General features: G+C 43.5%; 1 protein-coding gene across 1 annotated transcript in view; it reads right to left on the reverse strand.

Moving 5' to 3' along the window:
* WASL (WASP like actin nucleation promoting factor) overlaps positions 1–7,604 on the reverse strand; it is a 40,785-nt gene extending 33,181 nt beyond the window's left edge. Inside the window, exon 1 of the mRNA XM_075857171.1 lies at positions 7,271–7,604. Within this exon, the coding sequence (XP_075713286.1) occupies positions 7,271–7,378 (108 nt within the window). The 5' untranslated portion in view covers positions 7,379–7,604. The remainder of the gene's footprint in view (positions 1–7,270) is intronic.
* Between the last annotated feature and the right edge of the window lie 6,207 nt (positions 7,605–13,811).

Raw genomic sequence — 13,811 nt, forward strand, 5'->3', positions numbered from 1 at the left:
CCTGCTCCTGCCTCCGCCGCTCCCTCCGGTCCGTCCGCTCCAAGTGCACAAGTCCGGAAGCCGCGACCGGAAGTAGTAATCTTACTGTCCGGCCGCGACTTCCGGTACACAAGAAAATGGCTCCGGACGTCGCACAGTTCTATTTGGACTGTGTGGGAGCAGCGCATGTGCCGTTCCCACACAGACGGCGTACAGCATAGTGGCTGGAACGGGCCCCGTTCTCATTCACTATGGGACTGTATGTGCCGTATTCCATGTCTGTATGTGTCGTTAATCGACACATACAGAGATGGAAAAAAAATGTCAGCCCCCATGGACAAGAAAAAGTGAAAAAATAAAAAAAAAGTAAAACACAAATAAATAAATTTTTTTTTAATAAAACACTAAAAGCAAATTGGTCTAAAAAAAAATTTTTTTCGTGACACTGGTCCTTTAAGTCGGGATTCACACAAAACAGCACTTTTTCCATCGTTTTTTATAGCGTTCACCGTGCGGGTTAAATAATGTAATAGCTTTATAGTCGGGGTCGTTACGGACGCGGTGATACCAAATATGTGTAACTGTTTTACTTTATTTTGGGTTTTTTTAATAGTAAAGCAGTTTGTAAGGGGAAAAAGTGGGTTTTAATTTTTTTCCTATTTTTTTTATTAACTTAATTAAACTTTTTTTTTTTTTTTTACCAGTCCTACTAGGGGACTTTCATATGCGATCATCCGATCGCTTTTAGAATACACTGCAATACTTTTGTATTGCAGTGTATTACTCCCTGTCCGTTTAAAACAGACAGGCATCTGCTAGGTCATGCCTCTGGCATGACCTAGCAAGCATTCACTACAGGCAGACCTGGGGGCCTTTATTAGGCCCCCGGAGACACAGACACTTGGCGATCTTATCGCCGGGTGTCAGTGGGATGAGAGGGAGCTCCTTCCCGCTCTCCAAAACCACTCATATGCGGCGCACACTATTGAGCGCCGCATCCGAGGTGTTAAGCGGGTGAGATCGATACTTATATCGATCTCACCCGTTCGAGCAGGGATGCCCCCAGCCCTCAGCTACCTCTGGTAGCTGAGAGCAGGGACATTTAACGGCTCCCTGCTCTGTTTATTTATTCTGATGCAGCGCCGTGAAAAGGCTTATTCATCGGAATAAAGCCCATTAGTGGCCGCCGGGAAAAGGCTTATCGGCGGTCATTAAGGGATTAAGAGGTGTGTCCCAATACTTTTGTCCATATAGTGTATATCGGTAAAGTGTGGAAATAGTGTAACATTATACTCATTACAATTTGATGGCATTAGATATTAGACTGATCACAGCAGGAGGAAGAATACTGCAGAAAACTAGGGTAGTTAACTCATTTGAGTCACATTTTGGTATGTGGCCAATCTGGTTTCTATCCGGTAGTATGAACAAGTCTTTCAGCATAACCTATGTTAAATATGTAAAAAATACATGTTGCTCTCCACATAGTAAAGGGGACTATGCTGGAAGGAGAACACTAAAGTTTTAATAGCAAGATTTTGACATTAGAATATACTGGTGATTGGAGATATATATATATTATATATATATATATATATATATATATATATATCCAATGTATACTTGTCCGGTGGTTGCCAAAAGATCTCTTCTGGCATCTATCTTGTCTATTGACAATCTATTAACGTAGTGTGAACACAGCCTTAAAGGGGTTTTTCTATCTCATGAAGTGGAGGTATAGGATATGCGAACATTTCTGATCAGTGGGGGTCAAACTACCAGAACCCCACCCACCCAGAGAGTGAAAGGGTCAGTCCCTGAGAAGTTTTCCTGGAACAGTGGTGCTTCCGGCCACCAGCTGTGCAGGGAACTTGCAGAAGCATTACCATTGAAATCAATAGCCGTTTTTTTCCATTACACCCCACAAATAGATTTTTTTCCGTTTTCCAGTATGTTATGGGGTACAATAAATAGAGCCATTAAAAACTACAACTCTATTGCCGAAAAAAAAACCAAGCATTAATACAGCTAGGTCGACGGAAAAATATAAAAGTTATGGCTCTTGGAATAAGACTATGAAAAATCAAAAAGGAAAAAACCCAAAATGGTCTGTCTCCAAGGGGTTAAAAGCACAATGGTCTCATGACAGTGGAACTGTAAAGGTGCCCACAATACCTGGCATGATCTAGAGTCCAGGGGGCTGTGCACTGAAAGCTGCTGTCTCTTTAAGGGTATGTGCACACACACTAATTACGTCCGTAATTTACGGACGTATTTCGGCCGCATGTACCGGACCGAACATAGTGCAGGGAGCCGGGCTCCTAGCATCATAGTTATATACGATGCTAGGAGTCCCTGCCTCTCTGCAGGACAACTGTCCCGTACTGTCATCATGTTTTCAGTACGGGACAGTAGTTCCACGGAGAGGCAGGGGCTCCTAGCATCGTACATAAGTATGATGCTAGGAGCCCGGCTCCCTGCACTGTGTTCGGTCCGGTACTTGCGGCCGAAATACGTCCGTCAATTACGGACGTAATTAGTGTGTGTGCACATACCCTTATATTCAATAAAATTTATATATGTTTCTCTAAAACGACAATGTGTTAATTGACCCTACAGTTTATAGTCATTCCGATTGCAAGCCAGACATTCTCCCGAAATACGTCCGTCAATTCCGGACGTAATTAGTGTGTGTGCACATACCCTAATGGTTCTATCCTCTCAGCATCACTAAGACCAGGTTCACATTTGGTCATATAGTGGACAGTATATGCCTGGAAAAAGAAATAAATATCCAGACATATGCTGTACAGTACCCATAGGCTTCTAACCTTTTGGCATACATTCTGCAGGTTATCATCTGAATATTTAGCTCCTGTTCAGAGAGTTTTTTGGCGCTGATTTTGACGCAGAAACCGCATCAGAATCAGCGGCAAAAAACGTCCGAAACCGCCCATTGATATCAATGGGAGGCGGAGGCATTTTTTTTCCTGCTCGTGGTTTTAGCTGCTGGCAGGAAAAAAAAAAAAAGCGACATGCCCTTTCTTCCTGCGGTTCCATCTCTGACCTCTTATTGAAATCAATAGGAGGCAGAGAACGTTTTCGCTGCGTTTTTTGCCCACAGTGCTCAATGGCGGCGGCCAAAAAACGCAGCACGAAAGTGCAGGCTGGTCAAAATCTGCCTGTAAAATACTCCGTGTGAACAGGGTCTTACAGTACTGTAAAGCATAGCCTACTTTGTTCTTCAGAACACCACAAATAGATGTTTACAGAAAAGTTGTTTTGTGGGGGTTTTTCTTAAAATAATGGAAGACAAACACGACTGTATAGGCCTGAAGTTGTATGTATTTGTAGAAATCAGTTTTAAAAAACAAAACTACAAGCATATAACAATTCCTTGGCCAAACGCAGCATGAACTGAGCTTTTAGCTATGAACACACCACATTTGTGGTGGACATTATCCATATACACCAGGAATGCTCCTTGTGTATATATCAAACATATCCACAACCTACAATGGTCTCAATGTATATCAAGAGAGCGGTTTTTGGGCTTTTAGACACACTTTTCAGGGGATTAAAAAAAAAAAATACCACATTCTAAACTCTTTTTACAATGGGAGTTTATGAGCGATGTATGCAGGTGTAACCAAGACTATTGTACATGTTGGAAGACTTTTCCCAGCGTACACACCGAGCATACACAATGAGCATGGTGTCAACAGATCTATCAACTCAATACGCTCAATAACTGATCTCCTGTAAGGAATCGATCACAGCTGCGTCGGAGGCTCCTTTAGGGGCCTCCGTCGCATATCCGGCAGGGTTTATTGCAGACAATAGCGCAGCATGCTGTGCTGGTGTGTCTGGTAAAACCATGGACACCCCCGACGGAAACTATTAAAGTCAGGCCTCATTTACACGAGCGTGATATACGTGCGTGCGACGCGCGTGATTTTCATGCGTGTCGTACGCACCTATATTAGTCTATGGGGGCATGCAGACAGTCCGTGAGTTTTGCGCAGCGTGAGTCCGCTGAAAAAAACTCACGACATGTCCTATCTTTGTGCGCTGTTCGCGCATCAAGCACCCATTGAAGTCAATGGGTGCGTGAAAATCACGCATGCCACATGGAAGCACTTCCGTGCGAAAAGCGTGATTCGCGCAACAGCTGTCAAAATGATGAATATTACAAACATCCAAACGGAGTGTCAATGATGGCGGCTGCGAGAAAATCTCGCAGCCGCGCATCATACACTGATGACACACGGAGCTGTAAAGTGCCTTTTGCGCACGAAAAACACCAGATTTTTTGCATGCGCAAAACGCACACGCTCGTGTAAATAAGGCCTCAATGCGTTCCATCAGCAGTATCCGTTGTGTAATGGAACCGTTGCCTCCGTTACTCCCTTGTTCTGCTCCTCTGACAGAGCAGAACGTCACAACGCATGTGTGAACCAAGCCTTAGCCAAAATGGCACAAAAAACAAAACAAGAATACACCGGACTCATAGGTTATTATTCCGGAGTATTTATGCAGAGATCTCTCTCCCCCCCCCCCCCCAAACCCTCTCGGCAGTGATTGACAGCTGGGTGCTGTGTATCTGTATACACATCCACTAGAAGATGTAGAACATGCACACGTTAACCATTTGTTGTCTTTTTCTCCAATGCTAAGAAATATATAAAAGTATGAATATTATTAGATTGAATGTTAAGATCCAGTGTAATGTTTCAGCCCACGGTTCTAACTAGTCATGTAGTTTAGGATTCACGTCCTTCAGCGGGAAAAAGTCCTTTCTATCCATCTTCCTTTACTGGTCTTCTATAAGACAGATGACAAGATGCTGAGAGAACACGGAAACATTGATGTGGAATCTTTCCCAGCAGGTAGCAGACCAGAGTCCATTGTGATTGCACAGTAAGAAAAATCAGCGTGTGTGAGAGTGAGTGAGTGAGAGTGTGTGAGTGAGTGTGTGAGTGAGTGAGAGTGTGTGTGTGTGTGAGTGAGTGTGAGTGAGTGAGTGAGAGTGTGTGAGTGAGTGAGTGAGAGTGTGTGAGTGAGTGAGAGTGTGTGAGTGAGAGTGTGTGAGTGAGTGAGAGTGTGTGAGTGAGTGAGAGTGTGTGAGTGAGTGAGAGTGTGTGAGTGAGTGAGAGTGTGTGAGTGAGCGTGTGAGCGGTGCCTTAGGGCCTGATTCAGACAAACGTGTCCATTTTTCTCATTATTTCTTTAGCAACAGGTCCGTAAAAACACAGCACACAGATGTCTTCAGTGTTTTTCACAGACCCACTTCAATGGGTGACGGGGTCCGCAAAAATGGACATGCAGTGAGTTTCACGCAACGGACAAACGCTGTGTGAAAAATCACGGATGTGTGAATAGCCCCATTGAATTGCGTGGGTCTGTGCGCTGTCAGTTAATTCAACGGACAGCACGCGGACGTAGTTTACGTTAGTCTCAACAAGGCATGTGAGTGTATTGCAGCATTTACTGTACAGCCACTGAAAGTCTATCGAATAGCATCGCCTGTTAACATCAGATATTGGGACTACAACTAAACTTTCTTAGCATATTTTCATTTGCAAATTTCTCATTAGCATTTTCCACATGTTGTATTTTCCGTGTGTACGTGGAGTACCTGCAGAGCAAGCTGGAGAGGACAGCAGTGTCCCCAATGAGTTACCACAACAATCTGCAGCTGCCACCTTTCTATTAGGTAGAGTTGTTTATTGAATGCAGCTCCGGAGAGAAGACATTGTACTGCTGTCCAGCCATGATCACTCTATACTTATCAGATGTGCCATGTCCAGGAGAGAAGTCTATCAAATTCTCACCCACATATCTAGGGGTGTTCAGATCATTTCAGCTCATGCTTCATTTTTCCCCTCATTTTAAATCACGTGGAAATCAATGTAGAAAACATGTAAAATGTCCATGTAGAATTTTTGCTTGCAGCACTACGGTGCACTGGCCTTGAACGTGGGTACCGTATTCTATTTATTACTCCTGTCTATACTACAAAACCAAACAAATAACTTCTTCTAAATACTTGTGTTCTAGAGAAGTCTGATCAGAAATACAGTGGGGCAGATTTATCAATGTATTCATGCCAGAAACTGGCATACATATGTGAACCAATAGGGCGTTCAGGCCAAACTTCTCTCCCTGTGATTCCTTTATCAAGTTTTGCCACTTTCTGGAAGTTTTTGCCCACTACCAGGAACATACTGTGTATATCTGGCATCATCACATGGCAACACTAGAGTTTCTGTTGTCTGGTTAGGATTTAGTCATTTAGGAAATCCTCTTCATTATATTCCCTATAATCATCTCATTGGAAGCCATTACATAACTGGTATCAGTGATTCACAGCAACATCTCAAGGGTCACACACACTTCTTCTACCCATCCCTGGAGCCCGGCAGCTCACACTACCTCACCCGAGATTTCAGGTTTAGCAAAGAACAGGGACATAAGATGAGCAATAATCTATTGACAGCAGCAGCTGTGCGGTCACTGTCAGCAGAACACAGAGGTCCTTCACAGCACCTGTATTGTGTGACTGGCAGGACACATGGCATTGTCACTGCTGCTTTCTCTTCTGTCCATTGACACAACACAGGTGCTGTAAACAGCAGCGGGAGAAAAGTAGTGGGAGTTTGATTTCCCCGCTGCTCTCCACATAGGCCAAAATTACTCAAAAGGAATCAGTGAATAAATGTGCTCCTAACGCCCCAGTATAATACAGGTGCGCCAAAGGAAGAGCTCCCCTAGCAGGAAAACAACGTCTCTCCATACTGATAACACTCCCTGTCACAGAGCTACCTGCTCCACATAGACAGGAGGAGATTCTCACTCCTGGAGAGCAGGGGACTTCTCCTAAGAAGCTTTCTATCTCCAGGTATCCAATTGTGGCAGAGAGTAACTTATACAACAAGAGACCCTGCGAGGACACAATCTATGTCTGCCCCTGGGGGGGGGGGTAAAACCTTGCTTTGCATTTATTATCATACACCTTTTGCCATGTATGGGCCAGTCTTATTACAAATCTACAACCCCCCTCCCCCATTACATAATAAAGGCACATATGTAGAACATATAGGAGGAGGGGACATAGGTGCAGGTAGACTATCCTGACATGGGGCAGCTGTCAGAAAGTAAACGTCACACTCCCCCACGTAATGCCTGCTGACTGATAGTACATAGGATTATATGCACTGGAGTTACACATTGCCACTAGACCCCTCACCCAATAGAGTGGCATTACCGGGACCAGGCCCGCTGCACTCACCACACACTTCTTGCCCAGGTAGCTGTACAGAGTGTCATTCTCCTGCGCAGTGAGCAGGATGGAGCCGCAGTTGGTGACCCGCTTGCTCTGCCTGTTGTTGTTACTCATGTCTGCGTGTCAGTGGCCTCCCTGCGGATGGCAGCTTTACCCGTGGTCTAATTGTGAATCAGGGCCGCTCCATGTCCCGGGCGCCTGTCGTCGTGTTGTGGGAGGATCCGCTGCTACCGCTTCCTCCCTAGCTATCTGAACAGGCCGGCGCTGAGGCTGTAGTGGGCAAGGCTTGGCGTGCGTGCTCGCTCCCGACAGCAGTGGACGCGTGTACACGTAAAGTGCAGCGGCGTGGATGGTGTGTGCGCGCGGCCACATAAACCAAACATAGCACGGTGCACTACTGCCTTCTGCGGTAATGGATATGGAGGCATGTACATGTACTGTATTCAGCTGCTGGGAGCCTACGTCACGAAAACGCAAAGCTGTATTCCACTGAGTACTTTTTACCTACTGAAGCTTCCGTAGTCACCTGATTTTGGCACTTATAAACTAATGTTAAATTAGTCGACACGTCAGGGTCTGTTAACAGTTCACAGACCCAATGATAGATTGTTTTTCCACGGGATAATTTGATACTTGTTTATTCTATGCAACTCCTTATATTAGGAGCAACAACAATCTGAGGCCAGGATCACACACATAGTTTTGATGCAGTTTTTGGATACATTTTTTACTTTTTTTTTTTTTTAGCCAAACAGGAGTGGACTCAAAAGAAAGTGATGCTTTAGTCTTTTCTTTATGCCTTTCCTTCTTTTTGGACCAACTTCTGGCTTTGGTTAAAAAAAGCGGGGCTGAAAACTGCACCAAAAACTGCTATCTGATCACAACGTGCGATAAATGTGATGTGGATCTTTGCTAGGGCCACAAAGCATGCTACATTTTTCATTGATGGAACAAAACTACAAATTTTTGCCACACAAGCAACAGAGTTTTTTTTTTACGATCATCACTAAGCACTAGCCGCTCAAGCACAATTCAGATTCATGATCAACCAAATTGACGCTTTAGCTTGCCGCTTTTACCAGTCTTCAAGCCAAATTCTGTTCCCTAGCTACAGACACTTCACCATTTCACAAATCTCAATCTAATTCCCCCTTGAATTACCGCAACAAACACTGACCCACACCGTACCCCCTCCAAAGCAACCCACAACAGAACGGGCTACCATCTACTACCTGCGCAAATCCCCCATATACAGCTTACTCAACTGTCAGTTTTTTATGGCCATTTTGCATTTTTCATTTGTCAGGGTTTTTTTTTTTGCTCCAACACCCTGAAAACATCACAGTGCTCACGAAGATAGTGTCGAAATGCACCTGTAGATAGTGCCACAGTGCCAATGTAGATAGTGCCGCAATGCCCCTGTAGATAGTGCCCACATACATAGTGCCAGTGCCCACATAGTGCCACTGCTCCAAGTCGATAGTGCTACAGTGCCCACATAGTGCCACAGTGCCCACATATAAAGTGTCAGTGCCCACATAGTGCCACAATGCCTATGTGAATAGTGCCACACAAAGTGCCCATGTAGAAAGCGCCAGTGTCCCCTCTAGCTAGTGACTATATTGTACCACAGTGCTCATGTAGGTAGCGCCACACCCCCTTGAAGATAGTGTCACACACTCCCGTAGATAGCGTCACCCACCCCCCTGTAGATAGCGCCACACACATCCCACCCTGTAGATAAAGCTACACCCCCCCCTGTAGATGGTGCCATTGGGGCTTCTTCTAGAAGCGGAATCCCCAGCCAGAGCCCACAATCCGGCTGGGGATTCCGCAGCTGGAGCAGCCCCTGACGTCACTGTTCATATATGGACAGTGGAGTTAGGGGCTCCCCCTAGGAGTGCAATCCCTGGCCAAAGCGTTGACAATAAAGCTACCCCCCCCCCCCCTCTGTAGATGGTGCCATTGGGGCTTCCTCTAGAAGCGGAATCCCCAGCCAGAGCCGACAATCCGGCTGGTGATTCCGCAGCTGGAGGAGCCCCTGACGTCACTGTTCATATATGGACAGTGGCGTTAGGGGCTCCCCCTAGGAGTGCAATCCCTGGCCAAAGCGTTGACAATAAAGCTACCCCCCCCCCCCTGTAGTTGGTGCCATTGGGGCATCCTCTAGAAGCGGAATCCCCAGCCAGAGCCGACAATCCGGCTGGGGATTCCGCAGCTGGAGGAGCCACTGACGTCACTGTTCATATATGGATCGTGATGCCAGGGGCTCCTCTGGGAGCAGAATCCCTGGCCAGAGCATAGGCAATCCTCTGGCCGGAGATTCCCGCATCTCAAAGTTCCTAACGTCACTGTCCATATATGGACAGTGACGTCAACAGCTTTTTCCATGACGAGTGCCCAGCCAGAGAGCTTGCGATTCTCTGGCCAGGGACTCCATAGTTAAAAGCCCTGACATCACTGTCCATTTATGGATAGTGATGTCAAGGCTTCCCCAGGCACAGCGCTTAAAGTAGCGCTGTGACGGGGAAGTCGTCTTGTGAGGGCCCAGATCAGTTTTTAATGGCCGTCACAAGGATAGATTCCTGAAAAATGGCAGTTAAACACTGATCCATTGAGTTCTATGGGGGCCATCGGGCAGTGAAAATGGCCAAAAATAGGACATGTCCTATTTTTTGATGGCCAGTATTCACAATACAGCAATAGAACTATATAGTTCTAAAAAACGGGCTTTAAAAAACGTCTGTCACACGGCCATATTTCCCTGTCGTGTTAATGTAACCTTGGGGTGCAGTGTTTTAAAAATAAAGTACAACTAAAATCAAATCGGTGCCGTCTTGAAAACTTTCCAGTTCTATCACTGTGTGCTGTTCCTTTCTTCCTATGTCAGTCGGTTTTAATCATGACTTATTCTTCCTCTTTATGATGGGTCCTGGAATTAGTTACTATAATTGTGTCAGAGTCAAAGATGGTTAATAAAAATGCAGAGTTCCTGGTTTCCAAGCCTCTCAATGGCTTTTCCTCTTTGGTTCACATTTAAAGAAGCACTCCACTTTATTTTTTTATTTCCTCAGTTTTCAAATCTGAAATGTGTCACTTTATTTTATAGTAACTTTGGAATGCTTTTACCTATCCAAGCGATTCTGAGATTGTTTTCTCTTGACACATTGGACTTTTATGTCTAAAGTAAAATTTGGTCGATAAGGTTAAGCATTTATTTGTGGAAAAACCCCCAAATTTTGGGAAAATTAGCAAAAATTAAATTTTTTCAAAATTGAAATGTAGCTGCTTGTAAGGCATATAGTAATACCACCCAAAATAGTTTCTTATTAACATTTCCCATATGTCTACTTTATGTTGGTATTGTTTTTTGAACATCCTTTTATTTTTATAGGACACAACAAGGCTTATAAGTTTAGCAGAAATGTCTCACATTTTCAAGAAAATTTCAAAAGCCTATTTTTTTTATAGGGACCAGTTCAGATCTGAAGTGGCTTTGAGGGCCTATATATTATAAACCCCCATAAATCACTCCATTTTAAAAACTGCACCTCTCAGAGTATTTAAAACAGCATTTAGAATGTTTCTTAACCCTCTTGGCATTTCACAGGAATTAAAGCAAAGTGTAGGTGAAATTGACAAACTTAAATTTTTTTGCAGAACTTCCATTTAATCCATTTTTTTTTCTATAACACAGAAGGTTTTACCAGAGAAACACAAATCAATATTTATTGCCCAGATTCTGCAGTTTATAGAAATATCCCATATGTGGTCATAAACTGCTGTTTGGGCACACGGCAGGGCTCGGAAGGAGAAGGTGCGCCATTTGGTTTTTGGAGCACAGATTTTGCTGGATTGGTTTCTTGGCACCATGTTGTTTTTGCAAAGCCCCTAAGGTACCAGTACAGTGGAATTTCCCCAAAACGGACTCCTTTTGGGAAGCTACACCCCTTGAGGAATTCATCTAGGGATGTAGTGAGCATTTTGACCCCACGTTTCATGGATTTTATTTAATTGGGCAGTGCAAATAAGATGTAGCTTTAGCTCAAAAGTTTTCATTTTCTTAACAAATAAAAGGAGAAAAAGAACATCAACATTTGAGAAGCAATTTCTCCCGAGTACGGCTGTACCCCATATGGGGTCATAAACTTCTGTTTGGACACATGGCAGGGCTCAGAAGGGAAGGAGCGCCATTTGGCTTTTGGAGTGCAGATTTTCCAGGATTTATTCCCGGGCACCATGTTGCATTTGCAAAGCCCCCGTGGGACCTAAACAGTGGAAACCCCCCAGAAGTTACCTTATTTTGGAAATTACACCCCTCAACGTATTCACCTAGGTGTGTAGTGAGCATGTTAACCCTGCAGGTGTTTTCCAGATATTAGTGTGCACTCGATGTTGCAGAGTGAAAATGGCAATTTTTCCATGGATATGCCATTTCAGTGTCCAATATGTGTTGCCCAGCATGTGCCACCATAACAAGACAGTTCTCTAATTATTATGCAGTGTTTCCCGGTTTTATAAACACCCTACATGTGGCCCTAATCTTTTGCCTGGTCATTCAACAGGGCTCAGGAATGAAAGAGTACCATGCGAAATTGAGGCCTAATTTGGTTATTTAGAAAGTATTGGTTCACAATTGCAGAGGCTCTGATGCGAAATAATAAAAGAAACCACTGAGAAGTGACCCCATTTTGTAAACTTCTGTGGACCCTAGGGAGTCAGTGTGTCTATGATAAAACAGTTCTTCCTGACTGCTAGAAATCTTTTGCATATGTTGGAATGTTTTTGGACATCTTTTTTTTCTGTGTTTCTTGTCATCATTAGTTGTATTACTATTCATATAACTCTAACATATTCTACATATTATCTTACAATAGTTTTAAGGCCATTTACATGTCACAATTTTTATTAACTACTTAGCAACTACTTCTGAGCATTAGATGCATGTTAAGATCATTAAATTTATCATGTACGAGGACCAATTGCAAATGCGAATTTAATCGTACTAGTAAGGCTCTGTTCACATCTGCGCTGGGGTCCCGTTCTGACGTTCCGTCAGAGGTTTCCGTCAGGTCGGGACCCTGAGCAGACACAAATTGACACCGACGGAAACCAGAGGTTTCCGTTTCCATCACCATTGATTGCCGATGACTGTGGTTTCCATTTGTCTCTTTTGTGCACCGGATCCGTAGTTTTGCCGGAATCAATAGCGTAGTCGACTAATTGGAGGACAACCACTGGGCAATATTGTTACAATTGCTCAGATGCATTCAAACTAGAACGATAACTGTTGCATGTAAACAAGACCTTTAGGGCTCATTCAGATGAGCGTGTTCTTCGTCCGTGTGCTCTCCCTTGAAATAACCAACAGCACACGGACCCATTTATTTCAATGGGGCTATTCAGACATGCGTGAGTTTTCATGCAGCGAGTGTCCGTTGCGTGAGACTCACTGCATATCCTATATTGCTGCGTTTTTGCGCACCTAATCGCCCATTGAAGTCTATGGGCGCGTGAAAAACACGGATAGCACACGAACGACATCCATGTGCTGTCCGTGTTTCATGCTTGCATGGACGTGAAAAAAAGATGCCATACGCAAAGCACACTGATGCCATATGCAACGCACATCGATGGCACACGGATATCAAATGCATGAAATACGCTTCGTTTTTTGCGCACGCAAATCGGACACGCTCCTGTCATTGTAGCCTTAGTTTTGAGAATAGGTTGGGTCACTTGATACATTATCATATGTTCTACTATCAAAGACCAAAGTCCAGTTCCAACAAAGGAAGTGTGGTAAAGCACTCAAGGATGCCTTGAAACCTGATCTTGAAACATAGTTTTTTTTTCCAGTTGGATTTCATTAAATAAACACACCCTTTATGACAGAAAGAGGCAGACCACACGACCAGTGTTACTACAGAGGGGACAATCTCTGGCAACTTCTCCATCACTGACAAGGAAGGTAAGTTCTCTGCACGTTCCTCTATTTATAAAAGTTAATAACATAAAATAGAATCCTACAGATTCTGAGATACACAACATGTAATATACAGGAACACACAATGAAGCCATAAACAGTATTCTTGTATGTATAGTATAATGCATATCTAAATGGAACATTTCAATAAACTCTATACTTATTTTTATTCTTACCGAATCAGCAAAATTGTTTCCATAATTATTTTCATATATTTTGTACCAAAATTTGTATCTATTATTTATTAATATCATTTACGTATTAAATGTCATGATAAGGAGGTTTGTAAATACATACAAGGTTAACATTTATTATTAAATATATATATATTTTGTTTTTTGTTTTCTTGTTGGTGTTTTTCTTTTGTAAATGTTTTGTGTGTGGATCCCGGTCTCTCTTTTATGTACAATGACTAATTAATTCAGTATGGCATTAGCCAGAGGGTCATATAATACTTTGGAATTTGTGTTACCCCCCTGTATATGTTTACTGCCATATGTTGAGCAATCGTATTAGGCAATGTTCTGTTTTTCCTGTTAAATAGCATGTATACATTGAGGC

The sequence above is a fragment of the Rhinoderma darwinii genome, chromosome 3, assembly GCF_050947455.1.
Source record: "Rhinoderma darwinii isolate aRhiDar2 chromosome 3, aRhiDar2.hap1, whole genome shotgun sequence".
In the NCBI taxonomy this organism is placed as follows: domain Eukaryota; kingdom Metazoa; phylum Chordata; class Amphibia; order Anura; family Rhinodermatidae; genus Rhinoderma; species Rhinoderma darwinii.